Raw genomic sequence first — 12484 nt, 5'->3', positions numbered from 1 at the left:
ATAATAATGCGGTAAATGTTCGCTATATTAATTCTAAATGGACACTGTTATATCGCAGTTAACATCTAATTATTCAAAATTGTAATTCAGTCTCATCATATTATTGTTCTAATTCACAAATTGTATCCGTACTAAACGAGCTTTTTTCGTTCTGTTAATTTTATTCTATCGATTCATTAAGTTGTTGTTATATCTAAAATATCTATTTGCTTGAAAAATACATATCATTGCAATTTTCTTATTGGTATCATACACTGATAGCTATTTCAAATTCTCGTCAAATTTCTCATCATTCACAAAAATTATTTCCATAAGTTGCCATTATTGTTATTTATCGATATAATATTATCACCAATTAATATTAAATTTGTTATCATTTCTCTTCTCAATTTCTTCATTAAAAGATTCACTCTCTTACGTATTCTTACTCGATAGCTTTCTGCCAATAAATACGACATCGACGCAGCTAAGTTAAAAACCTGGAAACACAGCGACACATTTCTATCGTGTCTTTAATTTCACAGCAGTTGTTTCAGGACAGAAGTATTCCTTTAACCGCGCCAAGAGAAATGGCAACGTCTCCCTGAAAGATGTACGCCCGTTGTCCCAGAAAGTTCGCCCCCAAGAAATGTCGTGTTCGAGGAACAGGTACTCGCCACACGTAACAGCCTCTGTGTAAAATTCATCCGGAGGAGAATATAACCCGTTCTGGGTGAACCAGCACAGAGAAGGATTGTCTGTCCCGAGGAATCGAATCTGAAAGTTGCCTGGTTCAGTTGTCTTCCATTCTACGAAACATATACAGGGTGTTTCTTAAACATTTCTCAGTATTTCACAAGTTCAACAAATATAAGAAAACTGGAAAATAAATGTCGTACTTGCATAAGTTGAACCTGAATTTTCTATTTGGATTATGATGAATTGAGAAAGTATCGGTTACTAAATTTATAGTTCTACATTTAACGCGAGTAGTGTAACCAAAATGATGGACCTAATCGTTTGGCAGATGAGTAGTAAAAATAGTAAAAAAAAAATTTCGGTCAATGACAATCTTTCCCTTTCGTGAACAATCGAAATTCTAATCACAGAAAGTTAAATTTCCACAAATTTTTATAATTCACGAAGTTCAAGCACGATTTATTTTTATTCACACGATATCTTTTCTTATTCACCTTTCATATATTTGCAGTCTGAATCACTGGATTTATAAATGAAAGTTATTCTATATACAGAAACATATATAGATATGAAATCATATAAGAAATTAAAGTTTCGCTGGGACACTTTGATCTTCCCTCTCTAATGATTCGCGTCTGGCAAGCAAGATAAATGGACATCAAAGGAATACAGGAAGTGTGCTCATCCTTGTCGTCGTTGCAGAGAAACCAGACGATTCATTTCTAGGTAGCCACTCTGGCATACAAACACGAACGCGTATTATTGTTTTTTTCCTTGGTAGCTCCGTGACAGAATCCTTTGCAGCCGAGTCCTCATGCCGGATAAATGGAACAAGCTCTTCCACCCACTCTTTTCTATTTTCTTTGTTATCATGCAATCTCTCTGGCCTCTGTTTTTCTTTATTGAGCAACGAGAGGAACGTAGCTTTTAACATGGTTCTCTTACCAGTGAAGAAACGTTTCGACATAGCAGCGGTTTATAAACTGGAATCGACAGATCCTCGTTTTACTCTCGCGTTCACGATTTACTGGCTACAATGCTCGACCGCCTATACGCGTATATTCGATGGCTTACTTCGCGTACGTGAGTAATTTAGTGTATAACATACAGGGAAGGTAATAAGTAATATGTCGGGGAATAAAGAGAAAATTTTGCTAGAATGTAGTGTGTTTAATTCATTTCGAAGACAAAATGCAATGATATGTTAGGTTGAGTAACGAAGTATATATTAGCGCTTTTTTCTTTTTTTAAAGCAGTACGTCAAGCGTTATTAATAATTAAGAAGTATCTTACGTATCAAATTATTTTATAAATATATCTTTCATCGAAAAATTCAAATATGTCTATTTTTATATTATTTAAAGACTTGTGTAACATTCTTCGAAATAATATACATTAATATGACCATGCATTACACAAATGATGATACAATAATGAAAGATGGAAATAATGTTTCTTTTGCTCCTTAGCAAAAAGCGCTGAAATATCATTTGTATTTGTATGAAGTTATTATCATCATGACATATTATAGCTGTTAATAATTTATAAATATGTGTCCGTATTTCATGAAAGAATTCAAGGATACCTTTTATTTAATTGTATTACTTTCTAGTTCAACATCGATAAAAAGTCGATTGTATTATTCACATTCCGAATTTGAGGAAACAATTTTTATTATAACAAAAACGATCTAATTATCCCTAAAGTCTCTAAAAGCATGCTTCAAGAAATTGCTTTTCTAAGAGAGACGAATTTCTTGTAAAAACCATTTCAAAGCTATCCCAAAAATATCAGAAATCTATCGAGAAGAAAAAAAGAACAAAATGCACTAACTTTACAAAGACACGATACTTTCAAATTTCCAATATTTCTCAATTGCTTTCCGAACTTTCCATGCAATCCAATACATCCAATATCTAAAATAATTCACTTTGCAAAAAAGCTTCACTTCTCTAAAATAATTTCAACTTAACGTTCCCGGTATCTATCATCTAGGAAGCATATTCCATCATGGTGTACGTCGATCCAGCAAACGGACAGAATAGCGTTGTCGAGTAGAAGAGGAATACTCTTTCCAAGAGATAAAAGAATCACAGTGATCGCGGAGAAAAGCGGATAAATAGTGGTTCGGGACGTTGGAGTCGCGAACTCTCGGATAGTAAATGGCGATGTGCCTTTTCCAATGAGGCTGGATGGCTGAGAGAAGAAGGGTAGTTGCATCCTACCGCTGCTGTACCAACGGCATCCGAGCCGACACCCATGAAATAGTTGCGTTCCTAGCCGCAGAATAAATACCCCATCCCCATTCTCCAGCTTTCCTTCGTGTCCGTTTTTCCTCTTGTTCTCACTTTATCTTCTTCTTCCATCGTTCTGTGTCCCCGTTTCCTCTGGTTGGACCGCGATGTCGTTTGTCTTACTATATCTTCGCCTCGAACACCATCAGCAACGCTGGTATCGCTTCGGCTCTCGCGACTTCACGAGATTAACTGTATACTTTCACGTTTACAAGCAAGCTGGATCTCTAGTAGCAATTTACTTCGAAACTCGTTGAACTTGTCGATTCCAACTAGCATCGCGGAAAGGACAACAATCCTTTCGTTTGTTCGCCGTTTCCTCTTTTTATGTATCGCCTGCAACGATTAGGAATGATCCTGAACGATGGATTAGTTTCATTGTTTTGTAAATTGTTGCGGAAGTAACGGGACGTTGAATGATGAGAAGTCTTTTTGGAAATTCGATATGTCTTTGATAGTAATGGTAACGGTGATAAGTAGTAGACGATATAGTGTCGATATGTTTGACCGAATAAGAATTGATCGAGGTTGCTGCAATAACGAGACAGGTCCATATTCCAGTAATTTGAGTGAAGCAACAGAAATCAACTGAAAATCTATTTATATTTCTAAAAATCCTATGCAGATTAAAATTGTTCGATGCTTTGAACAGTTTCAATAATAACATATCTCGTTGAATTTTGTTAGAGAAAATTAAAGCGAGACAGTTGAAGGGATGCAAAAGTATAGCAAACTAATATATTTGCGTCGATTCAGCCGATTTCATCCGCAATGATTTATCGTTCCTAATGGTTTCCAGATTTGCGATCGAAAATTGTATAGTTCAAATAATTTCATCGATACAGTGATAATACTATTATATTATACCAATAGAGGGTATTTAGAAATTTAATGTTATTGAACCTTTTGATGAGCACCAGTTACAAATACGTATGAATTTTTTAAATTACATGTTTATATTACATATGATTTCATTCATATACATTTTATTCACAATACAATCTCATTTATTCATATTTTCATCTTGTGATCAGACAGGCAAACATTAAAATATTCTTTTTAAACAGGAAGAGGATTTAAATTCTTATATTAGTTTAGAAGAATTTGTTAAAATAATTAAGTTTATTTTAACAAATTCTTCTTTTTTAACAATTTAGTTAAGCTAAGTATACAGGAATATTCGTTACGATATCTAAAGAAATGATATCCATCTAAAAGAGAACTAACGACTTTTAAAATAATAAATTTGTTAAAAATGACACTGCTTATATGATATAACACTCACAATATCCCTATTTTATTATTCATATTTTAATTTCACTAAGTGAATTCAAATAGACGCAAAAAAGCATCAAAATTTACTTTATGAAGGAGACAGAATAGGACGTTCTTAATTAGACAAACTTAAAATTATCTCGCGACAATGAATTCATTTATCAATTCATTTATCCAAACGTCGTTAGCGAGATTAACAATCGGGTGAATTTTCGAAAGGATGTCTGACCTGAATACCGGTAACACGAGTAAACGATATGATGTTTCAAAGCTTTATCGGAAAATTCGTGTGTCAATCCCTGACTTACGCGAGAAAATGCGGCAGAAATTTAAACGTGGTGCACACGCCAAATCGATTCGGCAAAAATTCGATCAATTCAATCGATATAAATTATATCAAGTCATTCGAAAGTGTACGACTCATCTTCTGATAGACATCGATAGAATGGTCATTTGAATGGAACATATTTCACTGGTATGATATCAGAATATTGCAAAATCCAAATTTATGATCGGAAATCTCTGACATTACGAAGTATGTATAATAGTTTTAACATTCTAATATGTTTCATGTTGGAAACTAATAATTAATATTAAAAAAGAAGATCTACAATACAATGTATATATGTAAGTTAGGTTGACTATGAGCAGAAATTATGATTTGTATATAAATGATATATGTAGGTGGTTTATTAATCTATTTGATATAAATGTTATGATAATAAGCGTTCTATTTTGTACATAACATAATGTTACATAAAATTCTTTAATAAAGTAACAATTTCAGATTGAAATTATACAGAACGAAATGGAATATAAATAATATTTGTAGGCAATAATATAAAATAACGTTACCACAAAGAAATCTGGTAAACAATATACAGTATACATAAAATATTATTTTAATATGTTTCAGGTTTTACACATAATAAACGAAGTGTTGGAGCCAGTACGCTCGAATTCCGCGGAAATGCCAATCTATAGCCCGAACGCCTTCGAATTTCTAAATCGAAGTGAAAATCTCGACTTGGGTGTTCATCGTGTTCGGTAAGCAATAATTCTTTTGTTTTTCTTCGATAACTGTGTTTCTCTTCCGAATTCTAACGGAAGTTATTCAAGTAACAATTAACTTGAGAATTCCCTGGTAAGATATTTCCTCTCAAAATATTCGTCGATCGAAGCATAACACACTTATAATTCTTCCATAAAATCTTTTCTGAGAAAATATTTTAATATTAATAGGAAAACGCAATATACAATTATTATTCACGTCTGTTTAAATTTTTGTTAAATATTATTTCTTGTCAAATATAAAATAGATGATTTAATTTCTAAATAAGTATAAAATATGGAATATCAAGAATATATTCAAAACATTAATATAGAAATATAATATACATTAAATTATTATTCATCCTTACATTCAGTTAAATATTATTTCTAATTAAAATTACATAATTGGACTCTTTCTATAATAAAAACATAAAAATCAAATTTCATTGTTTTCATCAATTCTTATTATCGTTCTTAAAACAATGATAATCCTATTCGTTTTCTTTATTATTCAATATCATTTATTGCTTTCTACCACTCATCGGGTGTAGTTTCTTTTCCGCGAGTGAAATACATCGACAAAGCCTGCTCACGTTCGCCAAAAGATGAAGATGCAACCAACTTTCGTAGTTGTTTCCTAAGTAACTTCGATGCTCACTTTGTCAAGTCTTTATCGATATTTAAAGTCTCGGTGCCGTGGTGCTTGCCATCTGAGTAAGTAAAACTCGAGTGAATTAGCTTCACCCTTTCTAAAGTTCTTTAAGCTTCGCTGCATTTCATTTACCGTTCGTACGCTGAACAACGTTTCCGCTTGTTCTTGCAACGTAAAGCAGAGCCCAACTTTTTCCATATATACCTGCGCGAAAAACTTTGTTAATAAATCATTTCGAAAGGATTCATCACCTCTCGCGCGTAAATTTTCACATTTCAATTCAATCCCCTTTAATTTCACCTACGAATTCGACGCAATTAAGGACACAATGCATTCCTGTGTTCAGCTTCAGTCGATAAGAGATTATCGAGCGCCATGAATTTATAAATGATTTTATTCATTGAAAGTCTAGTGGAATATAAAATGAATAACGAAGAGTCAATTTGAAACGCAATTACGTTTAATAATATATATAAAAAGATTTTTATATAATAACAAGCGCAACATTTAGAATTATATTTATAAATCTTCAATAATTATGATACTAAAGTTTTATAAATGAAACTGTACGAAATGGCTTATTTTAGCTTTAACACGATTCCTCTGTAAAATTATGTCAAAAAAGGAAGAGAAATCCTCTATACATTTTATCTGTCATGTCATTCTTGGTTTCACTTAATTTCTAACATGTTCTATAAAAATGAAAATAAAATTACTTGCTCTATGGATTTTACCTGAAACGACAGTCTTGTTACATCTATAGACCTTTATTCTTATTTGCTTTCAGTATTTTTCTCAAGTGGAGAATAAGATAATTGTCAAATAATTTTTATTTATTTCCTACTATGTTTTTCATGGAGAATAAAATTAGTTTTTCCACAATTTTATCTGCGATCATCATCTTGTTACGTGTATGAACCTTTATTGTTATTCATTTTTTTTCAATTTCTCTCAAAATAGCTGTTATGTTACACAACAATCTACTTTACTTTAATTAATTTCTTACTATTTCCTTCAAATAGAAAAGTAAAATCATTTTTTCTACAAACGTTATAACCTTCACTTTCATAAAACAATAAATCTTGTTTCGTCTACATAAAAAAACACGAGGAAAAAATAGTAGAACTATATTCAATTAACGAGCCCGACTTTCTTGCAGCATCTTCCGAAAGCGGATCTTGACGGAGAAGAAGGAGGAAGTCTTCAAGGCGGACGGACGTTACACCTTTCTTATCCCCGTTGAGGAGGGTTTCCGGGTAAGCTGCTTAGCAACCTTCCCATATCGATCATCCCGAAAGGACCTTAATATCCTCTGTTGCGAAACCTTTGAAAGGATTCAGTACATACCAACTGGTTCTACTCGTCCCCGGAAGTGACAGATTCTGATCGATTACATTCCCGATGAAGCGGAAATCCATACAAAACTAATTCAGTTACCATTACAAAAATTTCTGCGCGACTATCGATCTCAATAGTCGTTTGCTGGTGAGAACTGGCATTAAAATAAAACAGCAGAGTACATTTTGTGTTTATTTCGAATTCTCGAACAGATCGCAATCTGTCGCGTATCAAATGATCTTTGGATAGATTATTTTCTTTCTTAATTAATCTAAAAATCAATCAACAATTTAATTAATCGATTAACAATTGAAAAATAGTGTCGTTTTTAGATTTGTTTAGGTATATTGTTTGGAGTTATTAATTGAACGAAATGAAAGAAAAAGATTTTTGTATATATACGAGGATTTACAAATATCAATAAACGATGAATGAAATATTTCATCCGGATTTTATTGAAAATCAAATTCAGACTCAAAAAAGTTTCCATTGTAATAGAAATTTTTCGCTATGGATCAAATCGTTACAAACTTCTCCCTTTGTTAAATCCATAAGTAAATTATATCGCACACAATTCTCTATCAGTTTAACACTTTTAGAATCTGAACTATACAATATTTTATTCAAACTTCAGCGAGAATTATATACGTATTAGCAATTTCTCTCTATAAACCAAAACATTACAACCTTCTCTAGTTATTAAGATTTAAATGAATTAGACGATCCGAGATCAGACACAATAGAAATTACTTATCTTGTTATTTCAAAACATACCTTTATCCGAGAAATACGTCAGTGAAACAGAAATGTCTCTCCATAAACCAAACCCGTACAAACTTCTGCTCAATTGAAATGTAAGTGAATTAGAGCGTTCATAATCAGACACAATACTCTACTGTTCTAATACTCTTACTCAAGCAAATCTAGCAATAAATGAACAAGGTTTGTACGATCAAGTATATCTCTATTTATACAATTTTTCTTTATTTCCACGAACTCTTATCGGAAAATTTTCCTGAGAAAAGAACAGCAGATCGACTGAAGCAGAAAATTACCGGTTGCTAAGTGGGCGGTCAATTAAATTTGATCGCGGAGCGTTCCTCTTATCCCTAGGAAAATCTACGAGGAAAGGTGAAACGTTAAACGAGAGCGTCAAGATTACTAAAAAATCGATGGCGCGCCGCGAACAAGTCCGTTGAATTATAATAGGCAAAGTTAATAACACAAGGGTAACCAACGACAATGCAACGAGCAGATACGATCGGTAATTTACCAGCTCCGGTTTTTCGTAATTCCGCGATTAAAGTCGCGTGCGTTCGATCAATTTCTACGGGTCATGCAATCAATCTTCGGGTGTGAAATCTAGAACAGAGTTTTCTGTAACTTGCTGTAACGATCAGGAGAATGGCGTATAACGTGTAAAAAATGTTGAGCGTCGAAAGATATCTCTTGAATAAGGAAATGGAAACTTGGAAGTAAGTTTGGGTTATTTCCGAAAGTTCCTTCTAGAACGAGGTTAAAGGAACTATAGGAGTGAGGAGTCGATTTTCAGAAACCATATATGCACCTCGTTTTCTCGTTTCGTTGATTCTTGTTCAACTTTTATTCTGTTCTTGCGGCAAATGCGTTGGATATTCGAGTTTGTTAAGAGATTCAGTGTTATAGGAGTGTGTTATGTAATGTCGGTGCGGAATTTTTGTAGGTTGTTTCATAAGCAGTCCCTTTTCTGAGCTGAGTGCTAATTTACAGTAATTTGAAAGAAATATTATTATTCGTGACATATCTAAGGAAATACTTACGTATGATAAGTTTTTTAGAAAAATGACACATTTAAGAATTCGTCAGTTTTGAAAATGAACTCTGCAAATGAATTATTTGCATTATTTTATCTAATAAAATTGTACTGTCTGGTAAGAAGAATTTCATAATTTACGAAAACTATTTTACCCCCTTTCTGTTTACTAATAAAGGATAGACACAAACAATATCTTATTAAAGCGACTTAAAACCTCAGAAATAAACTTTGGACTAAATTATAAAAATATTCAAACTGATTTTCTGAAAGTGTTAGGTTTTTTAGATTTTCAATCATTCTCCAAGCAATCAACAATATATTGAATTATCTTTCTTTCGAATATTTTCCTTTAGAGCAATTAAAATAATTTTTACATCCCTCGTTAACGTACCACTACGGGATGATTTATCATTATTCAAATAACCTTCGCAAACACATAAAAATCCGAAATCGCAACATGCTAAATAATAAAATCCTGCAACAAACATCCCGATACATGTTCCAATAAAACCGAATAATTTTTCCCAGATGTAAAAATCCGAAAAATCAGCAGCTAAAATTGAAACAAACAGATTCCACCATCGGCGATCAGCGTTCCCGAAAATCAATAAATGGAGCAAAAAAAGAATGGGTACATATTCTGTGATGGTAAAGCGGAAATTACTACATGAAAAATCGTGCTGCGCTTCCCCAAAAATTTCCAACAACGTGTGTTCAGTAGCGTTCACGATATCGGATACGTATTCGTAGCTTGATTGCACAATGTACATCAGCTGTTGGCTATGTGTGGGTGTGTGATCTCGATATAAAAGAAAGGAGAGGGCGTGTAGGAATCAAGTTTCGGCCCTCAAAAGCCTCGTTCCGTTCACGGAGAGCGATCGAGCCGTATCGAAAAGCACTCGACGCGACACGTCGTCGACGCAGCTTTTCCAATCGAACGACGTCAATGGTTCGATGCGAACGAAAGGAGCCACAGCTTCCTTTGCTGCAGTTTGGAACATGGGATCGTCGATACGATCGTTACCAATCGAAGAGACTGCAGAAGGAAGGAGGGTTGAATTAATAATGGTGAGCGTTGAATGGTCCTCGTGTTTTTGGAAAACGAATCCTTCACCTTCGACGAATGTTTGGGAAATCGAAGAAAACGTAAAATTGTTTGAGAAAGGTTCAGGGGAAAGAAGAAGATTAATAGAAAGTTTCACTGTCAAGTGATAATTATAAAATATGAAACTAATATAATTCATGATCATTGAATTTAGATTTTTATATATCTGTGAGAAAAGAAACAAAAATTAGAACAAAATATAGGTACGCATATGATAAACTGCATCTCATAATTATAAAATAACCTTGCAATTTTCAATTTTTATATGTTAACATGATAAACAATGAGAATTTTTTAATTGAACCACGTCGATGTTTTAATGCAGAGGGCGTAAGGAACCGCTATTTTCTTCGATCGAATGTAGGATCATCAACGCAGCCATTACCAACCAAAGAATACGGAAAGAAAGAGAGGTTGAATTAATAACAGAGAAACGTGAACACTTGGTCGAATGGTCTTCGTGTTTTTAGAAAACGAATCTCCGCCAGAAAATGTCCGCTAAGTAATCGATGAGAAAACGTTCTGCGTGAGAACGAGAAAGTATCTGGGAAACGTTTAACAGGAAGAAGAAGTTTAATGTAATTTTGCTGGGAATGGAAATAAGTAAATTTTTCCACATTCTGACAGATATATCATTGCAACACGATAAACAGGATTATAAGTTTGTTGAAAACTTCACTCGCAACTTCTCGGAACTTCTTACAGTCCTTTTAATTCTTTCTAACGACTACAGGCTAAGTAGATCTACGAGTTTATTTTAAATCATAAATATTACTATTACAATTTTTCTAAAAATACATTTCTAAAGGAAAGAGTTTTCATTATTTCACATAACCGAGTATAATTAATAATTTTCTACTTCAAACTTTCTATTTCAAACTGATTTTCTGAAAAAATTTGTTTTTTTTTTATGTTATGCAACTATTCTAACAAATTTCTAAAAAAAGATTAAATAAATTCATGAAACACATGGACACATTTCCAAAAATCCACAACTTTTATCTATTTTATGTTCTACGCGTACTTCTCCTCTGTTGTTCTTGTAAAAATCTACAGGAAAAGCAAACTATGGGGCGGACAGATAAGGAAAGAAAGAAGTTTATTTCTTGAGGTAGCGGTGCGAGCAATTTTCTCTCGTGCGGGCGACGGGGCACGAGAAAAACAGAAGGAACGAAATCGTTTCGTCGGTAGCTGCGTTGCGTGATTACATCTTACATGATATCGTGAATAATTCCGCGTAACTCTGAGGCACGTACAGCTTTGCTGGCTGCATCCAGAATTAGCTGAAACGGAAGAAGAATCCGCGTAGTGAGTGGTAGAAATAAAGTCTTGGAACGATTCTAGGAAATACCGGAGAAGCACGAACAACCTTCCGAACCCTAAAAAAAAGGAAAGAAAGATAGAAGAATTTTCATAGAACGGTGAACGTTCGACGTTTGGAATAATTATTAACTTATTAAAGACCAACGTTACAGTAACGCGACATCTTATTTTCAAATGTTTTAAATTTCAAGTTTTCACATTTTCAAATAGTCAGATTTCTACATCTTAAAATTTTTGGATATTTCGCAAGGAACTATTCGATAACATTCGAACAAAAATTATTTGCTAAAAATGTAAAGTCAGCAAAACAATAGACATTAGGAAACAATGTACAAGTATTATGTTTACAATTTTCCACCCTTAATCCTTGAAATTACACACTTAACACAGAACTGTATGATCTTCAATCGTGGCAATTTTGAAATACTGCAATGTACATTCTCAACGTTATTTAATAAAGTAGAAAATTACTAAATCAGATATTCACTACCTGTTATTTCATCGTGAAACGAAAGAACGAACAACGTGGCGAGATTTCATAGGAAGGTGATTTTGCACCGCAACTTGGAGAATTCCATTGCTTCGGGTTATATCTTGAAAAACTGGATGTAAAGTAAAAAGGAAAAAGAACAAAGAAGATAGAGAAAAGAATCCGAGAGTAGAACGTAAAACAAGTTGACGAGTGAACAGCTTGAAAGTGGCTTTGATTGTGGTTTTCGAGCGCGCTTTTGTATCTCGGTGAAAGAAATCCGAACAGGGGTGAGGAGAATTATTTTTCTTTATTAAGAATATTTATAGCTGATAGTTGTTACTTAACTTGTAATATTTTCACCCCATCGCGTGGAACATGAAATAATCGAAATGTATGTATTACATATCGAAATGGTTGTTATTTAATGCAAGTAAAATATATCTAAATTTCGTAAAATATTGGTATATAAAAGTTTCGTCTTTCGTGTCTCATGAGTAAA

General features: G+C 33.3%; 1 protein-coding gene across 3 annotated transcripts in view; it reads left to right on the top strand.

The window, feature by feature from the left end:
* The window catches only part of Fas1 (fasciclin 1 Fas1 domain-containing), a 378308-nt gene that overhangs the window by 294828 nt on the left and 70996 nt on the right, over positions 1–12484 (top strand). For all 3 annotated transcript variants that reach the window (XM_069120610.1, XM_069120612.1, XM_069120609.1), the window contains exons 4-5: positions 5164–5294; positions 7112–7208. In XM_069120610.1, coding sequence (XP_068976711.1) covers positions 5164–5294; positions 7112–7208 — 228 coding nt within the window. The remainder of the gene's footprint in view (positions 1–5163; positions 5295–7111; positions 7209–12484) is intronic.

Source organism: Bombus flavifrons, chromosome 9 (genome assembly GCF_040668555.2).
Source record: "Bombus flavifrons isolate JBK064 chromosome 9, iyBomFlav1_principal, whole genome shotgun sequence".
NCBI classification, from domain to species: Eukaryota; Metazoa; Arthropoda; class Insecta; order Hymenoptera; family Apidae; genus Bombus; species Bombus flavifrons.
Note: the sequence above shows the minus strand (reverse complement) of the source record. Positions and strands in the feature narration are given on the sequence as shown.